This window comes from Cataglyphis hispanica, chromosome 17 (assembly GCF_021464435.1).
Source record: "Cataglyphis hispanica isolate Lineage 1 chromosome 17, ULB_Chis1_1.0, whole genome shotgun sequence".
In the NCBI taxonomy this organism is placed as follows: Eukaryota; Metazoa; Arthropoda; class Insecta; order Hymenoptera; family Formicidae; genus Cataglyphis; species Cataglyphis hispanica.
In genome coordinates this window covers 3019795-3046275 of record NC_065970.1, presented here as the reverse complement: position 1 = coordinate 3046275, position 26481 = coordinate 3019795, and the positions used below count along the sequence as shown (strand labels likewise).

General features: G+C 37.4%; 1 protein-coding gene across 7 annotated transcripts in view; it reads left to right on the top strand.

Moving 5' to 3' along the window:
* Window positions 1-26481, top strand: part of LOC126855841 (longitudinals lacking protein, isoforms H/M/V-like) — a 69540-nt gene that overhangs the window by 10665 nt on the left and 32394 nt on the right. For 2 of the 7 annotated variants that reach the window (XM_050603846.1, XM_050603853.1), the window contains exon 1: window positions 14001-14116. The exons of 3 other annotated variants lie outside the window; for them this stretch is intronic. In XM_050603846.1, the coding sequence (XP_050459803.1) occupies window positions 14016-14116 (101 nt within the window). In that variant the 5' untranslated portion in view covers window positions 14001-14015. Of the gene's footprint in view, window positions 1-9310; window positions 9442-9892; window positions 11458-14000; window positions 14117-26481 lie in introns of those variants that run through there. 2 more of the 7 variants (XM_050603848.1, XM_050603847.1) reach the window with 2 other exon arrangements.

The following is a 26481-nucleotide window of genomic DNA, read 5'->3' as shown; positions in this document are numbered from 1 at the left end:
AAGTAATCTTATATAACGACCGATGTAACTGCATAGAGAACAATTTTTTTGCGTTTGTCGCGACCGAAGCTAATGCGATCTTGCCATTGCGAATTAGCAGCGGAAGGCCGTGCGTTCACGATGTATTTTATGATCCGTAAGCGGACACACGCAGCAGCAAGATAGCAAAAATAATCCTCGCAAAGCGCAAGCGGAGCAAGAAGTTGCGAAAACTAGTTAAACCGCTTCAAGGTCGGGACCGTGAAACTCGTCCAATTCGCGGTGCAATTCCATGCACATCTTTTGCTCGAATACGTCGTGCCGCGCGTTAAATAACGACGCGATAAAAACTATCAAAATTTTATATATCCTTTCCAGCCCTTTCGACTTTTCAAGATATCCAATATCTTGAAATAATATTACGGACAGTTTTTAACGGCACGAAGAACTTTTAAAATTCATCAAAATAATATTTTAACAAAAAGAATTGGAAAATTCTAATATCTTTATTGAAAAGTTCTGGTAGAGATCAAAAGTACGGACGAAAGTGTTGTTATATAATTAAATAATTCATCAAAAATTCTCATCTTGAAAATTATGTAATTTGAAACCAGGGGAATTTTTGCGTGGGAACATCCGCGTGTAGACTCGCAGATTCGTAGTATCGAGTAGCTTAATACAATCATAATTAAAAAATTCTCGGAACCACCAACGTATCAAATCGAGGAAGCGGATGTACGTGGGTGCTAAATTATTCAAATGTTTCAGAAAAGATTCCATTTTGTCGTAATAGCTAATTTCTATAAAAAAACATCTTAATAAAGCAAATTCGAAAGTAACAGCGATTAAATTAATTAAAAGCGAATTTAAAAAAAAACTTATTTATTTATTTATTTATAATACTATTTATTTATTTATTTATTATATAAAATTACATGTTACTAAGAACTGCTATCTTTTAATACAGATTTAATTAGATTATTTTCTAATATAGTTAAATGATTTCTAAAAATTTTATTATACTCGCGATTAGAACATTCGAAAACTGTCGTAAGTGAAGTAGGTTCGCAAACATATAATCGGAAAATGTCAATCAAAAAACGTAATTTGACAGCAGGTGCTTTTTATTTTTTCACTCGCAAACTCTAAAGCAAGAATTTTTAAACGTTTGACGCGCATTCTGCATTAAACTAAACAAAAATAAAAATGAAAGAAAATCGCAAATCTTGCCTCGAATGTTCGTTCTCGGAAACTCTTTGCAATGTAATCGTCGAAGTTGCGTGAGCGCAAATGAGAATCGCGTAGAGGCAGTGAATACACGTCGGAGGGTGCGAATGTCGCGTCGCTTACGCGTACAGACGAATGGGCGCACACCTACACGCGCTCTCGTTCCTCCCGTTCGCGCAAATGCTGATGATCATTCACGCCACTGACCTACTCTGCTACACGAGCTTCACCCTCCGACACCGCGACTGGGAAAGCGGCAAGAGACAAGAAAGGAAGAGAGAGAGAGAGAGAGAGAGAAAGAACAAAGAGAGAGGGCGAAAATGCGTCGTACGGGAAAAAGAAGAACGAGACAAGCCGAGATGAATGTGGGTGAAGAAAGGAGAGATGAGGAGAGAAGAGAGTCTGGTCGGTGGGTCTGGGCCTGCGTAACGACGCGTACACATCGACGATGCAAGTGCGCGACGACGGTCGAGGGCTTCGTGCAAGTCGCGGGATGGCGCGGGGGAGGGTAAGGGGGGAGAGTAAGGGCAACCGAGGGATAACGGAGGCAGAGAGAGAGAGAGAGATGGTGGAGGGTATGGAAGGAGGAGGCGAGTTGAAAGGAGTGCAAGTCGGCTGTGCAGTAGTTGAAGAGGGAACGAAGAGGATTGAAGGGGTGGCGAAGGAGGGATGAGGAAAGGAGGGAGGGGAGGGGACGAAAGTCGACCGAGGGGCGGCAGGGAATACGGAAGGCTACGATTGATCCGTGGTCGCCCTCCTCATCCTTCCCTATCCTTCTCTATCCTGCTTTCTCCATCCACCTTCTCTCTTTCTTGCCCGGGTGTCCCTTCCGCGCCCTTTCGTCCTCGGCCCTTGCCTTCTCTTCCTCCTCCTCCTCCTCCTCCTCCTCCTTCTCGCTCTACGTCGCCGCGACCTCACGAATTCATTGTGCGCTTCCGGCTCTCGTCCTTTTTCTCTCAGGCGGCCATTAGCTGTCCGTTCGGGTCGCCTCTTATTAGCATAGTTGCAAATTCTATGCCACGACGTCCGACAGCGGCGGCGGCCTCCTGTTAACGCTTGATTGGAGGCCAACGCGACGTTTTACGCCGTTTTACATACACGCGTCGCTTGGAAACTGGATGCGGACGAAGGAACATCGAGCAGATATCCATTTTCGGTCGCGCGTTACTGTATGAATTTTCGAGTCCGACTTTAAGGCTTTTAATTATTTCGCAGGCGCTACAAGCGGCCTTTTCCAGTTCGGTTTGTGACGGTAAAGTCTTCTGCGCCACTCGCAAATTAATTATCCATGTCGATATACCGTTTTAGCGATAACAGTTTTAACGATGAAGCATATATGGAAAACACACGGTGTCTATTTCCGGCGGCTTTATGATAAATGCAAATTTCGTAAATAATTAATTGTGTCCTGTCTATTGCGTTACTCCTCTCATAGTTTTTTACGAGTTAGTTTAAAAAAGCCACTTTAATTCTCCTAAAACTCGCGCGTGAAAAAAAAGGGTCTCTTCTATTTCGGGCTATATTCTACAATATATACGAAGCTCGGCGAGATCACACAGAACGATCACGTTTCATGCCGCGAGAGATATTTACAATCCAGCACGGTGAGGGCGTAAAACAGTACGTACTCGAGTTTGACCGCGCAATTAATATTCCGTTCGGTATTGCTGATTGATGATAGCGTGTTTATCGGGCGACGAGCGGCGGCGACAAGACTAGATTATTCGTCGCATTAAAAAGCATTTTCGACGCTCGCGCGCATTCATTCGGATGTTACATTCCGATAAATGGAACTTAAACAATCGGTTCGTAGAAATTGGTGTTGGCGACGATATATATATATATATATATATATATATATATATATATATATATATATATATATATATATGTGAGAGTGTGTGTATGGGTGTATGTACGCTCACCCAACCCTCGTTCACCGTAAACAGAATAATACAATAGCGAATGCGCTACCATTAATTAGCGTGACTTCGTGTAGGCGGGATGGCCGCGCACGCGCGTGCTTTTATTCTAGCGTTACCCCGACAAAATGTTTTCGCACCTCCAAAAACAAATTGCGGACTTTTAATTGAGATCCATCGCGTCCATGATTTCGGCCTGCTCGAAAACACTTTCCTCTTTCCCCGTCGGATTTTCATCGCTTGTATTTTCGAAGTAATATTGTTCGGATAAATCAGCAAGAGAGTGCTATTTGACGTCAATATTTAAAATCTTTCTCATTCTGTTTTAGTCGATCTCGAATATGTCAAAAACTTTTTTATGAATACCGATTTTGCCTTTTCCTTTCTTTTAATTTGTCTACAAGCGTATACGCTATTTGCTCAACATGCTTCTGTACAAATTAAATACGCTGAAAAAAAAAAAATTTTGCACTCTGTAATACAAAAGAGTATCGTTTAACATTATTGGCATAATTGTATTGGGTTGAGTAATATTGATGCGATTAACTTCACGCTATTTTCGAAGATCTTTGCGGCACTTTGAGGCTGGAAAAATGCGGTAGCGAGATTGTAAATCGTAAAGAATTTGCCCCACCAATGCGTATTACTAAGAAGAGAAAAAAGATTTCTATATACGGCGAGATGTATTACTTATGTATGTAGCGTGTCGAGCTCTGATTACACGGCTTGTAAAGCGGAAAAGTTCCTGCTGTTTCTTGAAATCCCGAGTATCGATCGAGCGCATCGAAACGCTACCACGCGACGAAAAAACTTGGACACGACCGGCTCTGGCAAAACCATCTCGACTGTATACTTTGTAACGTAATGAAAGACGCGAACACGCAGGAATAATCGGTTACATCGACAAAGTTGCATTCTGTGAAGCGGCTATTATTCATAGCGTAATGAATATCGTTACGCAATGCGTCTATTATTGTCGAGTATTATAGATAATTTATGATGATTGAACAACGAGGAAAATGATGTATCTTTGTTGTGATGGTATTATAAAACAATCGAATATTTTGTATTAGAGACTTTTTATATCTATAAAAAATATATACGTGTCACAAATTTTTTAGAAATTTTGACAACACTATATTTTGTTTGTTTGCGTAGCTTAGATAATTAGATTAAATTATACTTTGAAATATACAGTATTTTTAGCTTGCTATACTAAACTAATTCCATTTTTATATTAAGATAGTTTTTTATAATATAATAGATTATGTAAAAATGAAGAGAGAAAGAGACAGAGGCGTTAATTAATATAAAGCTGTTATTTATTAGATACATAAATTCTTTGCTCTGAATAAATTTTTTTTTAAATAAAAACAACACGTAAAGACAGGGCGAAATATACTGCAAACCATTAAAAAAGTTAAATATTTTTAATTTTCAGATAAACACATTCCAGCACGGAATATTTGTTTAAGTATGCGCTGTATTTATTCGATTGAACATGTGCTTGATTCGTTATAGTCCTCGTTAAATTTTTATATTGTCGAATTACACAGCGAAATGAGCGATTATTAAGTCGCAATCTAATTTACTTCGACGATAAATTGAATTTTATTCAATAATATGTGTTGCCAATTTACGTAATACAAAGGAGAGAAAGAGAGAGGTATACATATATAAATTATATTATAAAAGTATCGCAAAAAAGGTGCTCATTACACAATCTCTTTTTCGACATGTTATCTGAGGTCTCAGATTAATGTTATTTTTTAATTCTCATAACAACAGAGTGATTGCTCCTCGTACGCTTAAAAGTTGTTTGTTTGATTATTTAATAAAAACAAACATATATAATAAAATACGTATATTAATACATATTTAACGGATATATTCCATCCATTCTTTAACGATTTTATGTATGTATGGAGCGCCTTTTATAATGTACATTCAAGAAAATGTTCCTGAGATCGCATGCATTTTCTCATTTACAATTTCTCTAGCAAAGTTTTCATAAATTTTTATTTAATAAAAATTCGCTAAATTTTTTTTACAATTCTTTTTTGTTTTTTGCATTCTTGATATTTCGATGTTAAAATTTGCGATTGCTTACATTTAGAATCTTTTTTGCAATATGCATATTGCAACAAATTTGCTTTCTTATTGTCTAATATGTTTGGTTTGAAAAGAAGAAAAGAGTTTCCAAATATTTTTCAGGAATTGTTAACGATATCGAATTTATCAGGAAATTAATCATGCAGAAAATAAATATGACTACTTTTATATATAGAAATTGAAAGATTATATGCATATTATCGTGTATTAAGATACATTAAGCGAGATATTTATCCGGAATTATGCCGAAAAAAAGAGAACATCTTCGCGGATACTGTTTCATATCAGTGCACACGCATACATGTGAATTCCAATTCAGAGCATTATAAATAGGTTACTGGGATATTCCTGAGATCGGTGAACTTATTAAAATGTACGATCGATGCGATTCGCCGCAATTATACGCAGTTGCTAATGCAAAGATATTTCCCTTTTTTTTTTTAAATGAATCTTCACAAATAGAAAATCTTCACATATAAAAATATATATTTTATATATATTTTTTTTTATTTATTTACGCATTTATAAGCAGATTAATTAAAAATTCACAATATCTAATATCACCAATGTTCAAATATGTAGCGTTGCGATAAGTAAATTATTGGAAATGTAAGATTATAAATCTTTGATTTATAAACTGTTCTTTTTTTTTTTTATAAAATTGTAAGCTTTTCTCGTGCTTTGAGATTTATAATAGTTTCAGTAGTTCGTTTAACGAAGCAACAACGATGATTTCTTTGCGAGAGACGGACGCACGCGTAAATACGCCGCGTAAACGAAGCGATACGTAACGTTTTTTATGAAAACGACGAGATAAGGAATTTCCGCGTTGCGACGAGTTACAAGACTAAAATCGCGATCGTAAAAAGCAAAATTGCGAAATTTGGCTCGGGGGTTTACCGCAAAACATTTTCCGAGCGCGTTAGATCTGTATTCACTCGGTGCACATTTAGTAATGCAGTTGCGATATATGCATATATCTGTCTCATATTTCGCGATATTTATATAGGCAAACAAAATTCAAAATTACCTACACATTTAATTGTCTAAATCACAATGTTTATACAAAATTCACATTTCATATAATCTCTTGCAATTATTTTAGTCTCTTATTTAATTTTTTTTTTCTAATATACATAATTCTATGATTTAATTATCATTTCACTTTTAAATCTATTTTTTCGCTTAAGCAAATCTATGCTATAGAAAATAATAATTATGTACAAGTAATGCGTGCGTGGAGAATTTTAAATTTTTTTTATGAAGCTCTAGATAATAAATGCGAGGTGTGAGAGCAACGAGACTAGATCGTGATCCAACGATGATATTCTGCAATCGCTCGTCGCCGTAACGAGAAGATCTGACTGATGTGCTATCTCAGGGTTACCTAACAGCGTGCTCGCGCGCGCGAGGATGCACTTTCGGGCGACGTCACGAGCGTCCGATATGCTGGCCGGTCGGCAACTCGCACAGTTGTGCGAAGTAAAAATAAAACTGCGGGCTCTATAGCAATTCTCTTCGTTCACGCAACACGCGCGCGCCATGCGTTACCTAAGAACGCGTAGACGCGCAATTCAGCGTAACCGCACGGTTATAAAAAAAATGATGCAAGAAAAAATAACGGATGCGTGGTCGCGTCGGATCGATGCATATAATGTACGCGATGACGGTCCATATGAACGTAGATATCCAAAAGCAGACGTCAACTCTGATGCTTGTGGTTATCTTTTCTTTTTTTTTTTTTTTTTATTTTCCAATGAAAGAATCGAACTTTCAAAGGAATTAAAAATGCAGTTTGATTAACGATAAATTTTTTACTCGCAATTTTAATTATTTTCTTTTTGTATATTTGAGTATCGATAAATATTATTTCTATACAATTTATTAGGTATTTTAATTGTTCATGATTAAAAAAGATCTGATTATTGAAAAGATTTTATTTAGTTTTGTCAGGATATTTTATACTTTTTTTTTTCAAATTATTGGGATGATGTTGTAAAATGATACGCGGTAAATATATGGAAAATATACAAAAACGATAAATCATAATGTTAACAATTTTAGTATGAATAATTACATGTTATACGGAAGACGGGATACATTGACGGACTCTGCTTTGGTTTTTTTTCTCAAACAGGCCACGTGTTCTATATCTACGCATCGATAGTAAATCATCGATTTACGAGTATAATTTATGAGTAACGATCGCTCGATAAAGACCACGGAGCGAACGTGCCCGCCAGCAATACACGTTGTCAATGTATCAGTGCTCTTTAGCCATTTTCGATAGATATTTTAATCCATAAAAATTTCGTTAAAGTTTCACGTGGCGTATCTGCCGCTGTGAAAACTGCATTTATCATTTAAATTTATAAGCTAGCCATTAGCCATATCTGCAAAATGTCTTTTTAAAATGAATTTACGAATAGTATATAAATTATTATTAAGTATAATACATATACTTTCTCGTTATTATTAAAGAAAAGGATAGATGAAACATAAATATAAAAATGTATGCAATTTTTTTCCTGATTAATTGTATTTCGAAGATTTACTGGCACGAGATGAAAACGTACCGAATGCAAGTTGAAAAACACTGGTCCGATTACACACGCATTACTTATTATGTTTCTCTTTCTCTCTCTTTCTCATGCGGATGTAAAGGAGCAACAGACGCAATTTGCGTTACCTAAGAATCTATATAAAAACAGAATGCATCATTGCGAGATTCGCGATAAACAAATATATGCATGCATTCTTCCGCGGAGTTTAATAAAACTTAAGATAAGCGCATGTGCACACATATTTAACGCACTGCAAGAATAAGAAATATAATGTTAATAAGACACACAATACAAGACGTAATTATTTATTTTTAATATGAAAATAACATGATTGAGAAAAATAAAATAAATATGAGGAGGCAAGGAATCTTAGGTATTTTTGTCAGACAATGATGTTTATGTAAAAAATAATATGTAAATGACGAAAGCGAAATTTTATTGAGGGAAAAGCGAAAAATCTATAAGTAACAAAAACTTGTTTATATTATTGGTAAGACTATACCTATAAAACAAGTTACCTCATTTATTTATATAACAACAGTAACAAATAAAATATCAATGTCATGAACAAATATTAATTATACGATGTTGTTTCTTAAACGACGATATGTCTATAGATCATGAATATTAATACAGATCATCATGTCATAGGATCTCTCGCATAAAAAATTTAGAAACGTTCAGTTTATTATCTCCGAAATGTCATATTAAATTAAATGGAAATTATTGGATACGTTGACTGTTTAAAATATAAGATTTATCGTGTATTTTCATCGCGTCTATTTCACAGAGAGTCTTACACAGATTTCATCATGAAATTCTCTATCGACATAAAACTTATGAAGGAGTCGATCCGTCATCGTTAGACAGGTGAAGGCACATGCAGCTATGTTCTATACTCCACGTCGAAAATAATAATTAGCTTCCACGCGCGCCGCGTAACACTCAATGCGTGAGATACTTTTACGCATCCCCTTCCTTTTCATCTTTCTCTTGCAGTATCTACACCTACCCACCTTTCCTCCTCGCTCTTTCTCTCTCTCTCTCTCTCTCTCTCTCTCTCTCTCTCTCAGTTACTGGCAAACATTAGCTTTTTTTTGGTCCAACGACGCCTATGCCGCGCTACGAATCGCGAGATTCGCGAGGGAAACGTGCGCGACGTTGTTATCGGTATGTGTGTGCGTGTATCGGTGTACGCGTCTCTTGCCAAGTGTGTTGGCGCGCACGCGCACACGGCGTCGCGGCTGCGAGTGTGTGGGAGAGCGAAGAGAGCGTGTATACGCGGCGGTTTGCGCGTGAGCGTTTCACACCTGACTCTATGTACTACTCGCGTCATGCGAGCGACCGTACGAGCGTCATGAGATGATCGCGAAAAGTTGCGCTTGAAGGAGCGCGGGCGACGCCGAAAATCTCGTCGACGAACGCGCGGATTTATCGCGCGGCGCTCACGGCGCTCGGGCGCGCAGAATCGATTTATTTTGTCGGCACGGTCTGCGCGGCGAACACGGTAGGTTAGTTGACCGCGGGGCCGAGCGAGCGCTGAGCTGACAGTAGGCCGGCGACGTCACAGTGGGCCGGTTCGAGCCTTCCTTCATTCGATTCAGGCAGGCTCCTCTATTCGTTTTACATGTAGCAAGGTAAATATTCAGACGCGGTGTTTTACGTTTTTTTTTTTGACGATGAATGGAACGTGGGCCCAGTGCGCGAATAATTATTTTCATCGTTGTTATTGCCGCGTCGCGTCGGTGTCTTGGTTGTCATCGTCGTTGTCGTCGTCGTCGTCGTCGTCGTCGTCGTCGCGGGGGCGGATAACCGTCCCGACGGTTTTTGTGACGCGTGCGATATCATCGTGACGAATATAATGTTTGATTTTGTCACTTGATTAAGAGGGAAAGAAAAATGTAATTATTTACATCGGCGAGAGGGTGCGAGCACAACAATTTTCTCCTTTCGTCGTACGTCTACGTTACTTGACGTGTTGTTCGTTAACCATCGCTGTCATTGCCATCACTGCCACTGACATTCCGTTGCCGCCAATCCGCTGCCACCGCTGCCTGTCATTTATCTAATGAGTTTGTGGTCAGGTAGATGGACAAAATAGGAAAGCGAGACGAGCAGAGAGAAAAAGAAACACGAAAAGGATCGAAAGAGGAAGAGAGAGAGAGAGAGAGAGAGAGAGAGAGATAGAAAACGATAGCGAGAGATCACGGAGAGAACGAGAAAAACCGTGACCTCGCGTCACGCGAAAACCGCATCGCGAGAGACACGCGCCAAGTTTCGCGCTAAGCGCACTCTCGAAGTTTTCTCGGATGATGTTTCAATTCGTGCGATTCGCGCTCGAATGTCGATCTGTCAATCGGCTCATTGTCCGCGCGCGCTGTTCGATGTAGCTGTCACAAAGTGCGAAGTAACTTGACGAAGATTTTCCCGTATCTCCCTCACGTCTCATCGGAGCACGTTGTTCCGATCGGGAGAACGATAGAGGAGACACGTGAAAACGCGCTCTCTGACAGCTCGCGTTGACGGCGGCGCGTGCACGTCACGTTCAAGAGCGGCTCTCGCGTTTTCGGCAGCCGCGAACCTTATAAACTCGACACTCGTGCGACCTTGCACGGCCCTCGAAAAATGTTGGCAGCCAGCCGCTTTCGAATCTCGCGGCCGAACTCGTGCCGTTCGTTCGCCGTGACGTGGACACGCGCGTTCGAAATAGTTTCCTCCTCGGAAAAGCCTGGCCAGAAACAGAGAGAAAGAGAGAGAGAAAGAAAAGGCGATCTCGAAACGTACGCTCTTGGCACCGTGGCCATCGCGCGTGCCGCGATGCGACGCGACTCAACGCGCCGCGACGTGCCGCGACACACGTGACAGTGAACAGTGCAACGCGTACCGCGCGAACGACGCACCTGGGGGCCGTCGCGCGAGGAGACGTTGAGGAGGCCAGCATCTCGCGCGCGACTTCCGCCGTCGCATCTTAATTTGCCGATGCTTGTTTTTAAGCGGATTACAAAATCTCTCTCTTTCTCTCTTCCTCGAATCAGAGAGAGAAATGGAAAACAAGGAGCATATTTATTGGCGCACTTGATTGACCCAACGTGATATTTCGAATCGCAGATCTGCGACGAAAAGAAAAGAAAACAATGATATTAAAAAAAAAACAAACAGAAGAATGTCACGCGTGAGAAAGGTGCGTGATAAAAAGCGCGCGTGAATATACGGGCGCGTGTTGTCAAAAAAGAGGCATGATTGCGAAAGTGCGTGTTCCGCCGTGAGCCGCCAACACGGGCGGACGAAAATACCTCACGTGCGTCGAGAAATTGATGAAAAAGAGGGAGGGTAATATGTGTAGGGGGAGGTAAGCGGCAGGTCGTTTTCGAATATGATGAGAGGAGACGAGGAGCGTCGTCGGCGCTCGTGTATACGAACAAAAGTAAAGTATGACGGTCCCGAGGAAATCTGGAGCGATCGAACGGCTCGCTCCGACGAGAACGGCGCCGAGGAGACTTTAGTTATCCGAGCATCGAGGTATTCTCTCGCGGATTTCACCTCAGCTGCAGCAGAAACGGCAGGCGTAGTGACGTAGTTTTGAGGTGGGCTCATTCCAAATTCGTGCCAATTTGATCGAGAAAAATTAATCGGATGATGTCATGCAAAAATGAGTTAAGTCAGTATTTTTTTCTTTTTTTTCTGTCTTAATTATCGCATTTTTTATATTTATTAAAATACATATTTATTAAAACATGCTTATTAAAATATTCAGTTTAAAGATGACAGTTTAAAGATGATTCAGTTTAAATGACAGTTCTTGATTGACAATATATTACAAAAGAAAGTAACAGTATTGTCGCGAATCGAGGAATAACCGACAAGATTTAGGAAAATGAATTATACACATAAATTGCTGTTGAAATAACAAAACTCTGCAGTTAAAAATTAATTTATTAAAATCTATGATATGTGTGATGAGATTAATTTGTTTTCTCTTAACACAGTTAAAATAGGAATGAGAATTTTTAAGAGGTGTCGGTATGAGAGAATTTTTTTTGCAAGCTTCTTGATTCTTGTCACTAATTTATCTCACTCTACAATGCGAAAATTTTTTGTCTGTTATGCGAGTTTCTTGACTGGCAATGATCTAATAATAGATTCTAAGCGCAGCGCGCTCGCTTCTCTGCGTGGAATTTTCTTCCGTGCCAACATATCCACCTTTGCCCTTGGCGGTTCTCTCACTCTGCCCTATCGCTTTAATTAGTCGAATTCGCCGTAAAGGGGCTTTAACAACCATTGTTAAATCCGATCGTACACGTTGGAATAAAGTGCAAGTGGTAACGGTAGCACGCGCTCTGTGATCAAATCTCGATTGCCGCAACGTACTGCACAGTTCAAACCTTTCGCCTAGAATCAGTTTCTATTTTCAACTACATAATTCGATTAGCGCTGACATTTCGTACGGTTTCGTTAAAATGATTTTTCACGTCAGAATACGCATTCATTATAATCTTATTTATAGTCTTAGAATATATAGCGAATTATGTGCGTGATTATAGTGAGAACGCTATATAGTTTCATCTGTAAATTGTAGCGCGAAAAATTTCGAACGGAAAGTAAATATTTAATGATTATCGCGTGAATCTTTTTTATAATTGATGAGATTTTGCTATAACCAATATAATCGTCTAAAAAAATTAAAAAGGAGTATTATTAATTATCTATTATTATCGAAAATGAAGTTATTTCATATTTTAATATAATTAGAGATTCGATTAGAACAACTTTGAATATCTAGGATATGCTATTATCTTTCTGAAAAATTTTTATTCCATTTCCTATTAAATTATCAAAATCTATTATCTTTCCCGGACATTTTTTCGCGCGATTAAATCCTAGATAGCTAAACCGTTTCTGGTGATACCCCAATCATTTGCCACTTTTCTTTTATTTTTACATTTCATTACGCCGCGACCCTCACGCGTGTAACGATGACGATAATAGCATTTCCGCGATCGACTCTTGCCTTGACAGAGACAGACCGCGTGACGTATCGCCCGCGGCGAGAGGACGAGAATACCGAAGACGAAGCTTCGTCCTCGTTTCTCGCGCCGCGCAGTCTGTCTTCGTCTGAGAACTGTATCCGATATTCGGAGCGCGCGTGTTGTACGTACGTCAGAAAGACGTCGGATTTTACAGAAACTTCAATAAGAAGCCGTTGCAATACCGTATTTCGAATACAATAAACGCTAAAGTCATACGCTGATTGCAAATGCAGGTTATTGTGATCATTTTCATCTTAAACTCATGTTACTATTCGCTGAAATATAACGTAACGTTAAATTTAAAGATTTCACTTACCGTAAATACATTTATTGCAGTCATACACAACAGAGAAAAGAATACTTATTTTGCAATTAATTAATCATCAAAATTGATTTTCGATTATTGACATTTTGTAAGAAGCAATAAAATATAAAGATACAATAATTAATTTTTAATAATAACGCAGAGATCAATCCTAAATAAATGAATTCTATAAGAAATAATATTAAAATGCTTATCGCGGGCACGACTCTTTCGGCAATACGGTCCTGCGCTCCAAGTAGCATAGACATTTGACGTTTCGCGAAGGTCGCGTGTACCAGCTCTCTCTCTCTCTCTCTCTCTCTCTTTCTCGCTCTCTCCCTCTCTTATACACGATATACACACACATACATATACAATCTGTCCGCGTCTCGCCCTCTCGTCTTTTTCTACTTCATTCTCCATCCGCTTTCCGCGCAACGCGTATACGCACATACATACGTTCCCGACATTTAACGATCGTTACGCGTTCAATTGTTCACCGTCGCCGTCGCCGAGAAGAGGCCACGCGCGACTTTCCGAACGAGAACCGGGAGCCGCCTCTTCCGCGACGATATTTTCTTCGTCGCGTTATCGGCGAACATGACATTGAGGATTGTCCGAGAGAGAGAGGGAATTGCAGCGCAACGCATCGCGGCGTTAACCGACGCTATCGTAGATACCGCGACATCGTGATGCACCACGCCGCACCGCGCTGCGGCGTCGATCAGCTGGCGTCGCTCTGTCTCTGTCTGTCTGTCTGTCTGTCTCTCTCTCTCTCTCTTTCTCTCTCTCTCTTTCTTTCTTTCTCTTTGCACGACGCCGACGACGGGCACACTTACTTGTGCTCCGTGTCGTATGCGTAAAACCCATTACTAATAGGATGTGCAGACGCGCGTTAGATACTTATTTGGTCGCGTGGATTGCGTATAGGATGTGTCTTGGAAATTCGTCGAGAGATCTGCATCTGAGAAGCAAACTAATGTAAGTTGAAAAACTCACATTTTCGAAATAAATCTGGGAACGTATGGAGAGAAACGCGTACCTCTGAAATAAATTAATGAGTATTGTGTATAGGTAAAATTAGATTGAAATTTACGTGTGAGTAAAGTAATAGTTATTTAATGTTTGTGTAAAGAGTTTTTATCTGAAAAATATAAATTTAGCTAAATTATATATATTCCGTATTTTTATATTTTTATATTTCTTAGATAATCACACATCTGACTTATTATTTTCCTCACTATACAGCAAATAAATACCGGTAATCGATAAAAAACGTATCAAAATCATAGAATTGAATTTATTTTGTATACTGCTTCACAGGTACAGGAATATTTCAAAAATAGATTCTTTGAGAAATTTTTTAAGTACGATTTAAAATTTTTGTTTAATCTTTTTAGGAATGTTATATTGTTAAATATTTTACAAGATGTTATTATTTTTCTATTCTTCGCTTTCTCACGGAAGTGGCAATGATCAAAAAGATAATTATTATGATCAATTTTGAATTAAATATATTCATTTTAATCATTTTATATATATATATTATTTGTTTAATGTATGTATTATTGTAATCATCCTTATATTTGTTCTTGGATGTATTATATAAACTTCTAACATATTTTTGTAGCAGTATAATATAATTTTAGTTTACATATATGATATTTCTAGAAAAAAAAGATTATAACAATTAGTATACGTGGTTAAAATGATGTTATGTCAAGGTATAATTATTTCCATCTCTCTCTTTTCCTCTTTCTTCTCCGTTTCCGTCGCGAATCAGATGAAATTAAAAAAATCGCCCAGTTCACGCATCAAGACAGCGTAAAACAGCCTCATCTGACTGTGGCGAAAGAGAGAGACCGCGGTATTTTGTACATTTTCTGCACTGATTAACGCATTCTCGCGGCACGAGGTCGTTAACATTGATAAATCAAAAGAAAGCGATGCGTCCGAGATTCTTGTTCTGTCGAAGCATCGATCGAATCATTTTTACTACATCGCGGTAAAATAGTTGCGCGAAGATATAACGAAGCATCCTACAAAATGACTTTATTTTGAAAAAAATTATTTCAGGAAACAGTGATGCGTTCCACGTTGAACATTTAAACTAAAAATAATTTAAGTAATTATTTGCAATATCTTTAACTGTCGCAAGCAACTACTAAGTTACGATGCAACGCCTTGAAAGAAAATATAGATTAATATCGATACGAGTAAATAATAATATCGACGTCATATTAAACTTATATATTGCTAGACAGTGCTTGTAATCTAATTTTTGCGATAGAAAAATTACATGTATTCGTATCTTCATGCATTGCCATATATCGGCGCGGATTATCGATTCATAATCATAATCATAATCGTGACAGATAAGAGCTACCGTGAGAGAACTTACCCGTTATGTTGTCGAGCGATAGATATTCGTTCGCAAACGTCTTTGCGAATCGAAAAAGGTCAATGCGTTCCGATGATTTTATCGACAGATTAATTCAGCTTTAAACAAGAATAATACTAGATCCATAACTTATAAAATTTTCGTTTTAAATCTTTATATTTAATTGTTATTTTCACGCACATGTGTATTTAATTATTTTTAAGATAAACGCAGTTTCCAAAAACATTATTCATAGCATAAAAAAAGTATTTTAAATCTTTCCTCAGAAGTACATACACGATTATCGTTGCTAAGCATTGTTCTTTTTTGCAAAGAGAAAAGTTGAATGAAATTTATAAATAAATCAGAAATCACGCACTCTTGCAAAATTTTTCTTTAAATTGTCTATTGATTTATATGTATCAAAAATTAGAAATGGCGAACCTCGAACCACACCGGATATCAAAAGCTCTTCGTGCGCCTACACATTTTCGACAAAAAACAAAAAAATTGCGTAACAGCTATCTATTTCATTGTCATATCGGGTCGGACGACTTAAATCGATTTCCGCTGGTTCACGATCTTTTGATTGGCGGGATTCTACAGAGTGATTTTCGATGGGCACCGCCGATGGGCGGTTTTGCCAACAATCCCGGTATACATCCATACATAACGTGTATATCCTATACATACATACATACATACATATATATATATATATATATATATATATATATATATATATATATATATACGTATATGAACATATCGTGATCATTTTTAAAACGTGACGGAGACAGACGGGCGAGGCACTCGGGCAAAGAGATAGAGACGTAATGATTGCAATATTCCGCCAGTAATTGCTCCAGTCGGCCACACTGTTGAAACATCATTCGCGCGCGCAAGTCGTAGATTTGTTTTTCCCTTCCCCCATCTCCCTCACTTCCCCCTTTCCCCTTCGTGTCGCGCCGTCATGCCATCGGCCGAAATGTCATTCTCTCGCGGGGGATTCGTTTTCTCTTTCCCCGACCGCCCCCAATCTCTATCCGATGGCGCGATGGTCCCTATCCCTACTATAACTACCGCTATTCTCGATGCCATTCATCGCGGTTCGAAATCGATACGTGCCATTAAATGCTGGCGATGCATTTAAAACGGCCGATCGAGTCGGGGCGGGGGACACGCGCGCTTGATTAGATCCCGGGATCCTCGTTAACGCCACGTTATAATCGGCGAATCAACTTTCGACTTGCCGCGAAAATGTGTAAGGAGAAAAAGTGATGTATAAGTCAAGTATGCTGACATGAAACATATGAGATAATTATAACTCCCGGCTTAAAAACTTTATCTAACCGTAGTTTAATTAATTCATTATCGTGGCTGGTGTTGTATTAAAAATACAAGATATTGATATTTTTTCCTCCATCTTTGGGCGAGTCTAACGCCATGAAACTTTTATAATTTTTGTACAAACGCGGACTTAAAAATCCTCGAGTTCCTTGCGACGGACGTTTTTCGAATCCCGATATGTAAATATCTTTAAATATCGTTTGTCGATATTTTCTGTTATTTCGCGATCTTAATGACGTTGTCTCGACGAAGCGAGGCTCTATGCGCCGTCATTCATTTTACGTGAAGGGAGACCGAGATGAGAGCGAGGGAACGGCGCGGTGCTCACGAGCGTGTCACGCGCGTGAAAGGAAGCCTCCGGCAAAAAGCTCACCGCGAGGTATTAGTCATCGGTAACCGACCGGAGCTTTTTCGCCGCGCGTCGTGCCGTGCGATTTCTGCAGTCGTGACCGTCGCTGCGGCTGATTTATGGCGAGCCATCGTTATTTTCGCCTAGCCTAGCCCGGCTAGGAGACTAATCTAGCCTCGCGCTTCTTCTGAACGTGCCTCTCCCTCGGTGCTCTTTCTTTCATCTTTCAATTTCTTTCTCTCGCGATTTCTTCTCTTGCTATTTTTCTCTTCCTTTCCTCCTTTGTATTTCTTCTCTCTCTCTCTCTCTCTCTCTCTCTCTCTCTCTCTCTTCTTTTATATATCTTTGCGTGTCCGTTTCTTCTTCTTTCTCTCTCTCCAGAATGAATTTTCTACTTGCTCTTACTCGAGTCGCGTTTAAACGTGGGTGGGAGAAAGGTCGATCATTACTATCGGTTAATGACAGTTAGGTACTATTATCAAATATCTCTTATTCTCCGACAGAAGCTTGTAACTTGCACGAAAAATACATACTCGACGGATTGGAATGCCTTCTCGTCGCCGGAAGTCCTGCCGCGTTACGTGTCAATTTCGCCGAGTAATTAAGTCGAAAATCCAGATAATACCATTATCTTTGACCGATCGCACGTAACTGTCTTTGCTCGCTATAGTACTAAACCCATTTGCTCTTTTAGATCGGCGAACTTACTTAAATTTTTTTTTATTTACGACTTACATAAATTCTGAAATATACGAATTTTTACATCATAAATTTTTATGTACGTACATCTTTATTGATCTCTAAATATTTCAAGATTCTTAAATACGTGACTTTTTAGATTAATTTCTTAAATCAGCAAACTTTTAATATTATGTACATTCTTATAAAACGGCAAATGTTGAAACCTTCAATTATTTAAAGCGTTTATCTTTTTAAAATCGATCGCGCATTCATCGCGATTTACAAAAATCCGGTGTAAACAAAAGTCTCGGTCCACTATCAACCCAGGCAGGTCGATCGCGGCAATATAATAGCAATATAATTCTCTCTTCATTATATTATATTGCCTATGTTGTGAGCCATTCGATTATTCCTCGCCATTAATTTAACAAAATTTGCGTTACACCGCGCAGAAACAAAGCGTAAATTATTACCACGATCAAAATTACCGCGCCGTCATTGCGGTCTGGTTCGTTACGAGCGAACGATTTGCTCATTCTAAAATTCATCATTTAATTATAATGCGTTACAACCGCTGTCATTCCAACGATAATCCCGGCTCGCCGAATTCGGCTCCTGGATTTCGCGTCGATCGCGCCGATTCGCATCGATCCATGTCAATCGATTTGTGAATTTCGAGACACGTAGTATACAGAGTATATTATTAGATATCCTTCCAGTCATAAATCCTATGTGACTTTAATCGCTTTTTCTATGGCGAGAACTTTGCTGAAGATTTACATGTTAGGAGTTTTAATTTTTAGTGTTTGCAATATTTTGGCAACCAAACTTAATTTTTATAAATTTTTATTTTTTTTTTTTTTATTTTAAATATTCCGCCAATTATCTATGATTTTTTATCAAAATCAAAATTTTTCTTAGCATAGTTTTCTAGTAATTATATGTACTTGAAGAAAAAGAGAGAGGGAAAAATAAAATATCGGATAGTTGCAAGACACACACACACACACACACACACCACACACATACATACACACCCCTCGTATATCACTTTATTATAAATACACTATTATTCCCGCATTTTTTTTCCATCGTTTTCCCTCTCAAACCGACATCCTTTTTCTCACAAGCGGCAGTCGATAAACTGTTTGGAATGTCGTCGAAGTTGTAATGAAGCGCTATAAAGTTACGACTGCGTCTCTGGCGCATAACTTCGACAAACTTTCGAATATCGTTGTCCAGATAAAAGTTTAAGGAGCTTTTAAGCAGTACGCGCGCTCGCTCACGTGCGTTTGGTGCGACGACAAAAACGCAAATAATCCGATGCATATTTTCTCTTTAACGAATCGGGATTCGATATTTTCTCAACGAAAACTTGAGAGAAGATGTATGCAAATATTTTATGGCAAAAATTTGTTTGAAATATCAAAAATGTAAGTGGATGATAATATCCTTCAATTATAAAATCTCACAATTAACTCTTATTTTAGCAGAAATTTAATTAGAGGTTTTGACACATAACATGGCATTCTATTCTACGGCTTGCATATTTCTTTGCAGTGTTAATTTGCATTAAATTCTCTTTCATAAATTTATTCTTTTTAAATTATTAAAATTTCCACTTTCGTTATATATAGACTTTTGAAAAAAACGTAAGTTTCTATTTAGATTTACACTGAATTAGAGTGTAGCTGTATCGATTATTTTATTTTATTTTCTTTTATAACATATTTACGTAAATTTTACAAATTTCTTAAGTGATAATGAAAACGCAAATAAAAACTAGAAAAATTGAATAAATTTTGACAATTTTTTAAATAACATCTTATTAAATAATTTATGAAAATAACATCTTATAATAAATAATTGCACTGAAAATTATTTCAATAAATTTGGAATATTATTCTATATATTTTTAAATGTTTGTCATATAATTTTTCATTTGGCATTTCTCGTTTAATTTCTATCAAAAAATATCGAATAGAGAACAAAATAGCCTCAGTACATACTGTTGTTTTTTAATTTTGATGATTAACAATTACTTTGCTGACGATTACTTTACTGCTACCCGTAAGATTCGGATGGGAGTAAACGTTTCTTCCGTTTAACCCTGCATCTTCGTTATCTTTATATCTTCGGCCACGATATATCGTCATTAGCCTTCACGCATCGTCTCGCAATACGCACACGCTCGCCAATTAACGCAGGCCTTATGTTTCTTCCAAATAAATTAGCCTACAGCTTTTAATTAACTCGAACATTCGGCCGAAATGACTTTACTATCTTCCTCGACTCTAATAATCTCGATCTGTGACAATCGCTCGGTAACCATATGTCCTGCGTATTTATAAGCGCGTATAATAGTTGACTCGTGGAAACAGGATGTCAGGAAATAGAGTGCTGGATCCGGTATAATACGATCGCAATATCTCCCACGCAGTCGCTTTATTTTAAAATAATCGATTATAAATAACGAGTTGCCATTTCTGTAATGTCAATATTTCTTTAACACCACTTAAAATGCCAGATATCAGAATATAAATGTATTGTGTTATCTCTAGTGAAAAAAAAGTTTTTATTTAAATATACCCTTATAAAATCTGATTCAAGTTTCTCTATAAACGCGTTTTTGATTTATGCAATTTTGCTTCTCATGCGGAATGCGGTACTCTATTACCCGGTTATAGAAGATTTTTCAAGAGGTGCGTTTTATTGCGTATATCGACGAGTCGGAGCGGATTACACTTTAAATGATACTGCTGTAGATAGAAAAATGTCTTATCAATGTCTTTAATGTTGTGTGCATCATATGTAATCGTAGCTGTTTTTCCTCGGCGTGAATTCGAAAAGATTCTCGATATTTCCCAAGACAGTTTCCTCTCCGAGCAGCAGTTGATCGCGATAACATATTTGCTTTCTAATAATCGAATTAACTATTACTATATTTTGATATATAAATTTACTATTTATAGAACTTCGAGACTTGTGGAATCAATATTATTTATATAGACGTAAAAATTATTAAAATTTTTCCCTCAATTTATTTTTCTAAATAAAACAAATTTTCATAGAATAATATTCTGAGTGTAAAACGTATAAAAACATACAAGAAATGCGGCTCTCTATAAATGTATTAATTATTTCGGATTCCATTGATCCACAAAAACAAAACGGGAAACAAAATTTACAACTTTGCATTATCTCTGCATTCCTCAGAGAGGAATTTCTTATACATATATAACAAGTTTTACAAAATACAGGATTTAAGTTTTTTTCCTTTAGTTAAGTGCTCCGACACTGAGGTACATTATGATGTATAACAATCTGTAAAAACGTGCGCGTCGTTGCATATCGTCAAGAGAAGCGTCGCTGGTATTGTACTCTTAATGACTTCGCGGAACTAAAAAAAAGAAGAAAGAAAAAAAAAAAGAAAATAATCCTCTCACGCTTCTTCGAGCGCGGTGTGCGCGCGTGTTGTATATTCGTGCTGTTTGCGGAAAATCTGCGCGTGTCGATCGTGACGCGCATCTGCGAGTCGCGCGTGCGTGCGGCCGCGGCGATACGGAACGCGCGATTTCGTAAGACGCACTTGACGCAAACCAGGGACGGATCTAAAGAGACTTTTTCAACGTGGCGCGCAACAACAGTTTTATTTCCGACGCTAAATCAACTTTATTCGCTTCGCGAGACGATACGTACTTCTATTTCTTAGGTAAGAGAGGATAGAAACACAATATCTTATTCAAACATTTCAACTAAACCGTCAAAAAGACATGATTGTATTTTCGAGTCTCTCTTTTCAAATCTCTCTCGATGATATACACATTTATGTATATTACAAATATTTGTTATTTATATATACATCTATGTAACTTTGTTTGCATTATGAAATGTTTTATTGATACTCTTTCCTGATCAAATGTCTTATTGCATGTAGAAAAAAAATTTTTATTAGCTAAAAAATAATTTAAAAAATCTGTTGAATGAATATTTAAAATATATAAAAGCTATTTGAATTTAAACGGATAATAATGTTTCATTATTTAATTATATTACGAAATTGTCAAATTTTTTTTCAAAATCTCTTAATCGCAATGCGAAAACTACTCATGCCTTCATATTTTTACTCGAATTTTTTTCTCTTTTCACAAGAAGAGCATTGCTACACGAACGTGTAATGTTTATAATAAGAAATGCTACAAAAACATAACGCACAGAAAGAAGAACGTGTCAGACGGGAGAAGAAAATTCACAAAGCGAACCGATCATTCCTCCTAATCGGAGGGTTAAACCGGCTGATATCTCGCCGAGCGTTATCCGTCCCACGCTCTCACGTACTCACACATACATACACACATACATACGCGAACGCGTATCAATTAACACGCGCCACGACGGATCGTGCGTGCGACGTGCGCAATCGCGGATAGCGCGCCGGCTATGTATAAGTGTATACGTAACAAACACGCGCGTCTCACCCACGCGCACTCACACACTCGCACAGTCGCGAACTTTTTGCCGCACCGCCGCCACGGTAGCACCGTCTAATTTTACCGCGCGGATCGCGCATGCAAGTGGAACGCCGTAATCCCGCAATTTATGCGGCGATTTATGCGCCGAAATGGACCTCCCATCGATCGACTTCTCTTATCGTGCTCCCGCGATTTTTCTTCCGATCTTCTCTCTTATATAATGACTGCAACTCTTGCATAGACTTTGAAGAAGAAATCTTAAATTTTTTTTAATTTGGCCATAAAGTGAAGAATATCGATTTAGAAACATGTGTTAAGTAATTTTGAGAATATAAACCGCGGAAAGAGAAAATGTATTTTTTTTTTCTTTTTTTTTTCATAGGATGCATTATTTCTATATATGTATATATTTGAAATAATATATGCACAAATATAATTTAAACATGACAGGATAAGACGTCAACACTTTGATTGTAAACAAGAATTTACGCCAACAAAGAGATATATCGTATAAGTGTGCATTGTGCCAAGTTTACGATTGAGAAAAATGTCATGTGACAATCGCAAAGGAACTGTTCTCTATTATACTTCCTCTTTGACTAATTTTAGATTACCGCGAATTAACAGCTGATAATCACAATACAAAAATTCACTCCGATAAATTGCTTCCACATTATCGAGGATATAAATCGCTGAATAAATATAAACAATTTCAAATTCCGCGAGAAACATTTGATATTCTTGCATCTCTTTATCTTTATTCAAAAATAAATGTCGATAATTCCATTTTCTCGTTTACTGACAATTGGTTAAATCTTAACTTTACGCAATAAAGGCAAAACGGTCCTTATAATTCTATTGTCAACGATTTTCTTCTAAGGCAGTTTGCACGGATTTGCGCGGGATATTATGCGAAGAGAGATGCAACTCGAATGGAACACTCGCAAAGTTTTCACGTCGCAAACCGCGCATGCATATCGTACGTAAATGGATTGACCTAAAGAAAACCTCTGAAATGACATAAATAACGGCTTGTCGTACGTCGACTTATGTAATAACACACCGCCGCCATTGCCGCTATGAACCACCGCAGAAAAATCACGCAGAAAAATTAAGTACACGCATAGTGAGAAGAAAACGATTGCATCCGTAGTACACACATTACAAACTTGGTAAACGCGAAAACGAGAAAGAGCTAGAAAATATTTAGAATTTCTGTCTGTAACGAATCGGATCGAATAAACGGTATCGAGTAATCGGTGATTTTTTTTTATTCGTCGATTAAGAAATTCAGAAATAAAAAAGAATGTCAAAGGAACACTTCCTGTGTATTTCTCTAAAATATTTATAATGCACTTTTCTCGTTTCTATTCTTTCTAAAAACAATCTTCAATGTATTTACTTTAGATGTCCCAGTATATACTATAGTGTCACTACATCTTTTTTATTTTTGAAACATTAGTTTAATGAGTCTTTAAGAAACAATTTAGGAGACGGAAAATTTTTTTTAAGAAAAAATTTCAGCACTCGCGACACAAACGTCAACGCCAATGATAATACGGTTGCCACTGGCAGGGCGCCGAATTCTTGCGAAATTTGAGAAAGAAACATCATCAAATCTTTTATCGATTTCATATCAATAAATAATAATAATAAAGATTATCAGGACATTTTTTTGCGACAAACCGTCAAACAGTCAGCAATCACGCAAGAATTATATTTAGATTCATATCTTTATTACAATTCTTTTTGAGATTACAAAAAGCGATTTTTTACATGTGTACTACAATAAAGAAAGTAAAAGAGAGAAAGTTGTTAAGAGAAAATAAATTGAAATTAATAGGAGATGAAATTTTATAAAGTGACTATTAATGTCAAGCTAAAAAAAAATTATATTTTGACATTGAATTAAAGATACTAATAGAAATTAATACAATAGAAAATAATAAAATAATAAAAATTATATTAAAGGTAAATAAAGGCAAAAAAATGCACAATCTAAATAAGTGTAAAGAATTGACAATGTACTTAATGTTGTTCGTCGGTATGTACATCTTCACTCCGCGAGCATTCATAGACATCCACTTTAGTTTCTTAACTTTCGCTATTAAGCGATTTCGCTGAAACCAGTACTTGTGAATAAAGTTTATAAAGCGCGAGAAGAGATAGAGAGAGAGAGAGAGAGAGAGAGAATCCGTGCCAAACTGCAGTGTTTATTGCGCGGAAAAGAGCGGCGAGCCGCAGCAGCATGCGCGTTCTTCCCCGTGATTAATCGGTCGATTTCTGTATTCGCAAATAATAAACTGTATACGCGCGGACGCGGATAACGCATGTGGTAGTTCGTTTTTCCTTTTTATATATTTAATACGGCAATATAACGATCGATGCGACGTGCACTATACTCGACATTTACATGCTTGAAAATAGCTATATCGGATGCGTGACGCATGATTGTTACAAGCGAGTGTTGAACTGAATTACTAGGCTCGACAAAAAATTATTTAGCATTGTTTTTGTATGTTTTTTTTTTTAAATAAATTTAATAATAATTTTTTTAATAATAAATTTATTGAATATTTTTATTCAATATAATACAAACAAATAATATATGCTATTATTCTCTTTTATGTATTTAACATATCTATTTTATCTTATATTATTATTACATATCTTCATTATACTATAAAATTATATGCATATTATTATTATTATTATAACATATATATTATTATTATAATATATATGTTTTGTGCATTTCTGTTGCATTTGTTATTTTTCTGTATGTCTACAATTATTATTATCATGAATTTATATATTAAACAATAATCATCGATTTGCAAACTATAAGCACGAAGGATGTTACTTCAAATTAGTTGCAAATAAATTCGTTTTACGTTCGAAATCGTAAAACGCGAAATACGAGTAAAGAGCGTTGAATTCGTAAACATATTAATCGATTCTTCATGACAAGACTATTGTTAAATCTTTAATGAAAATGACTTGATGCGAGTTGGAAAATATAGTTTGCCACTTAATCGGACCTTCCGGCAAAAAGAAAAAAGAAAAAGTTTCGAAGACATCCGGTAACAGCCGACGTTATAGCCGCGAAACGATGAAATCAATGCGTAACATGCCGCGGCGACGCTATATTTAACCGACGAGAGCGCAGGTAATTCCTATAACCTTTCTGACACAATTGACAGGTGCAATTTATCTAAAGCTTGAATGCGAGCCTCTGTTTTAAAACTGCTTGAAAACTGATCATTCGCACTTCGACATTGCCTCCCTCGAATTCGCGATACAGTAACATCGCATAGACTGCAATGTAATTGGCGATATAAAAGTGGCATCAAACAGATATCCACTTGATCTCCTTTATTGTCAATTTTTCACTATTGAAAGTATTCAATCTTCCCATCGTTATACAATAAATAACCACTCTTCGACTTTACGCGTATATTTTAATCGAATAAAAATCCTGAAAAGAGAAAGGATCTTTTTTTAGAATTTTTTTAAATTTTAAATTTTGTTTAATTGCATGACAAAAAATTCAGCAAAAATTCGTTTTTTTTTTCTATTCTCAGATATTTAAAAAAAGAGCAAAGGCTATCGATAGGATTTTCATGAAGGAAAAAAGATCGCCAAGACTTGGCGAAATGGATAGAGATGGAGTTTCGGACACCGTATATACGACGCAGTTGCCGCCATGCATCATCGTAATATCGCGGGGGCCAAGCGAATAATCACGCGAATATCGTGCGGCAGTACATACACGCCATCGCGCATATAGCCGCGAATATATCACGCGAATGCACGTTTACGCGAATAACGCTTCGGCATAATTATATGTGTGCGTGTCGGCCTGTGCACATGTCCGCGACACGTGCGTGCGCGCCGTTTCACGCATTAGGCGACGGCAATAAATACAGTCGAATGCGGGAAAAGGAATAATAAAAGATAAGCCTGTGTGCATATCGTCAGCTGATATCGGCCTGATGCATCTCCGGATGTGTTCGGATGCGCCGGCGACGAGCGCATAAACATGCGTTCGCTAAAAGTGCGTTGATGTAAACGCGCTTGAATCGATATACGCTGCAAAATAAGCACACTCTTT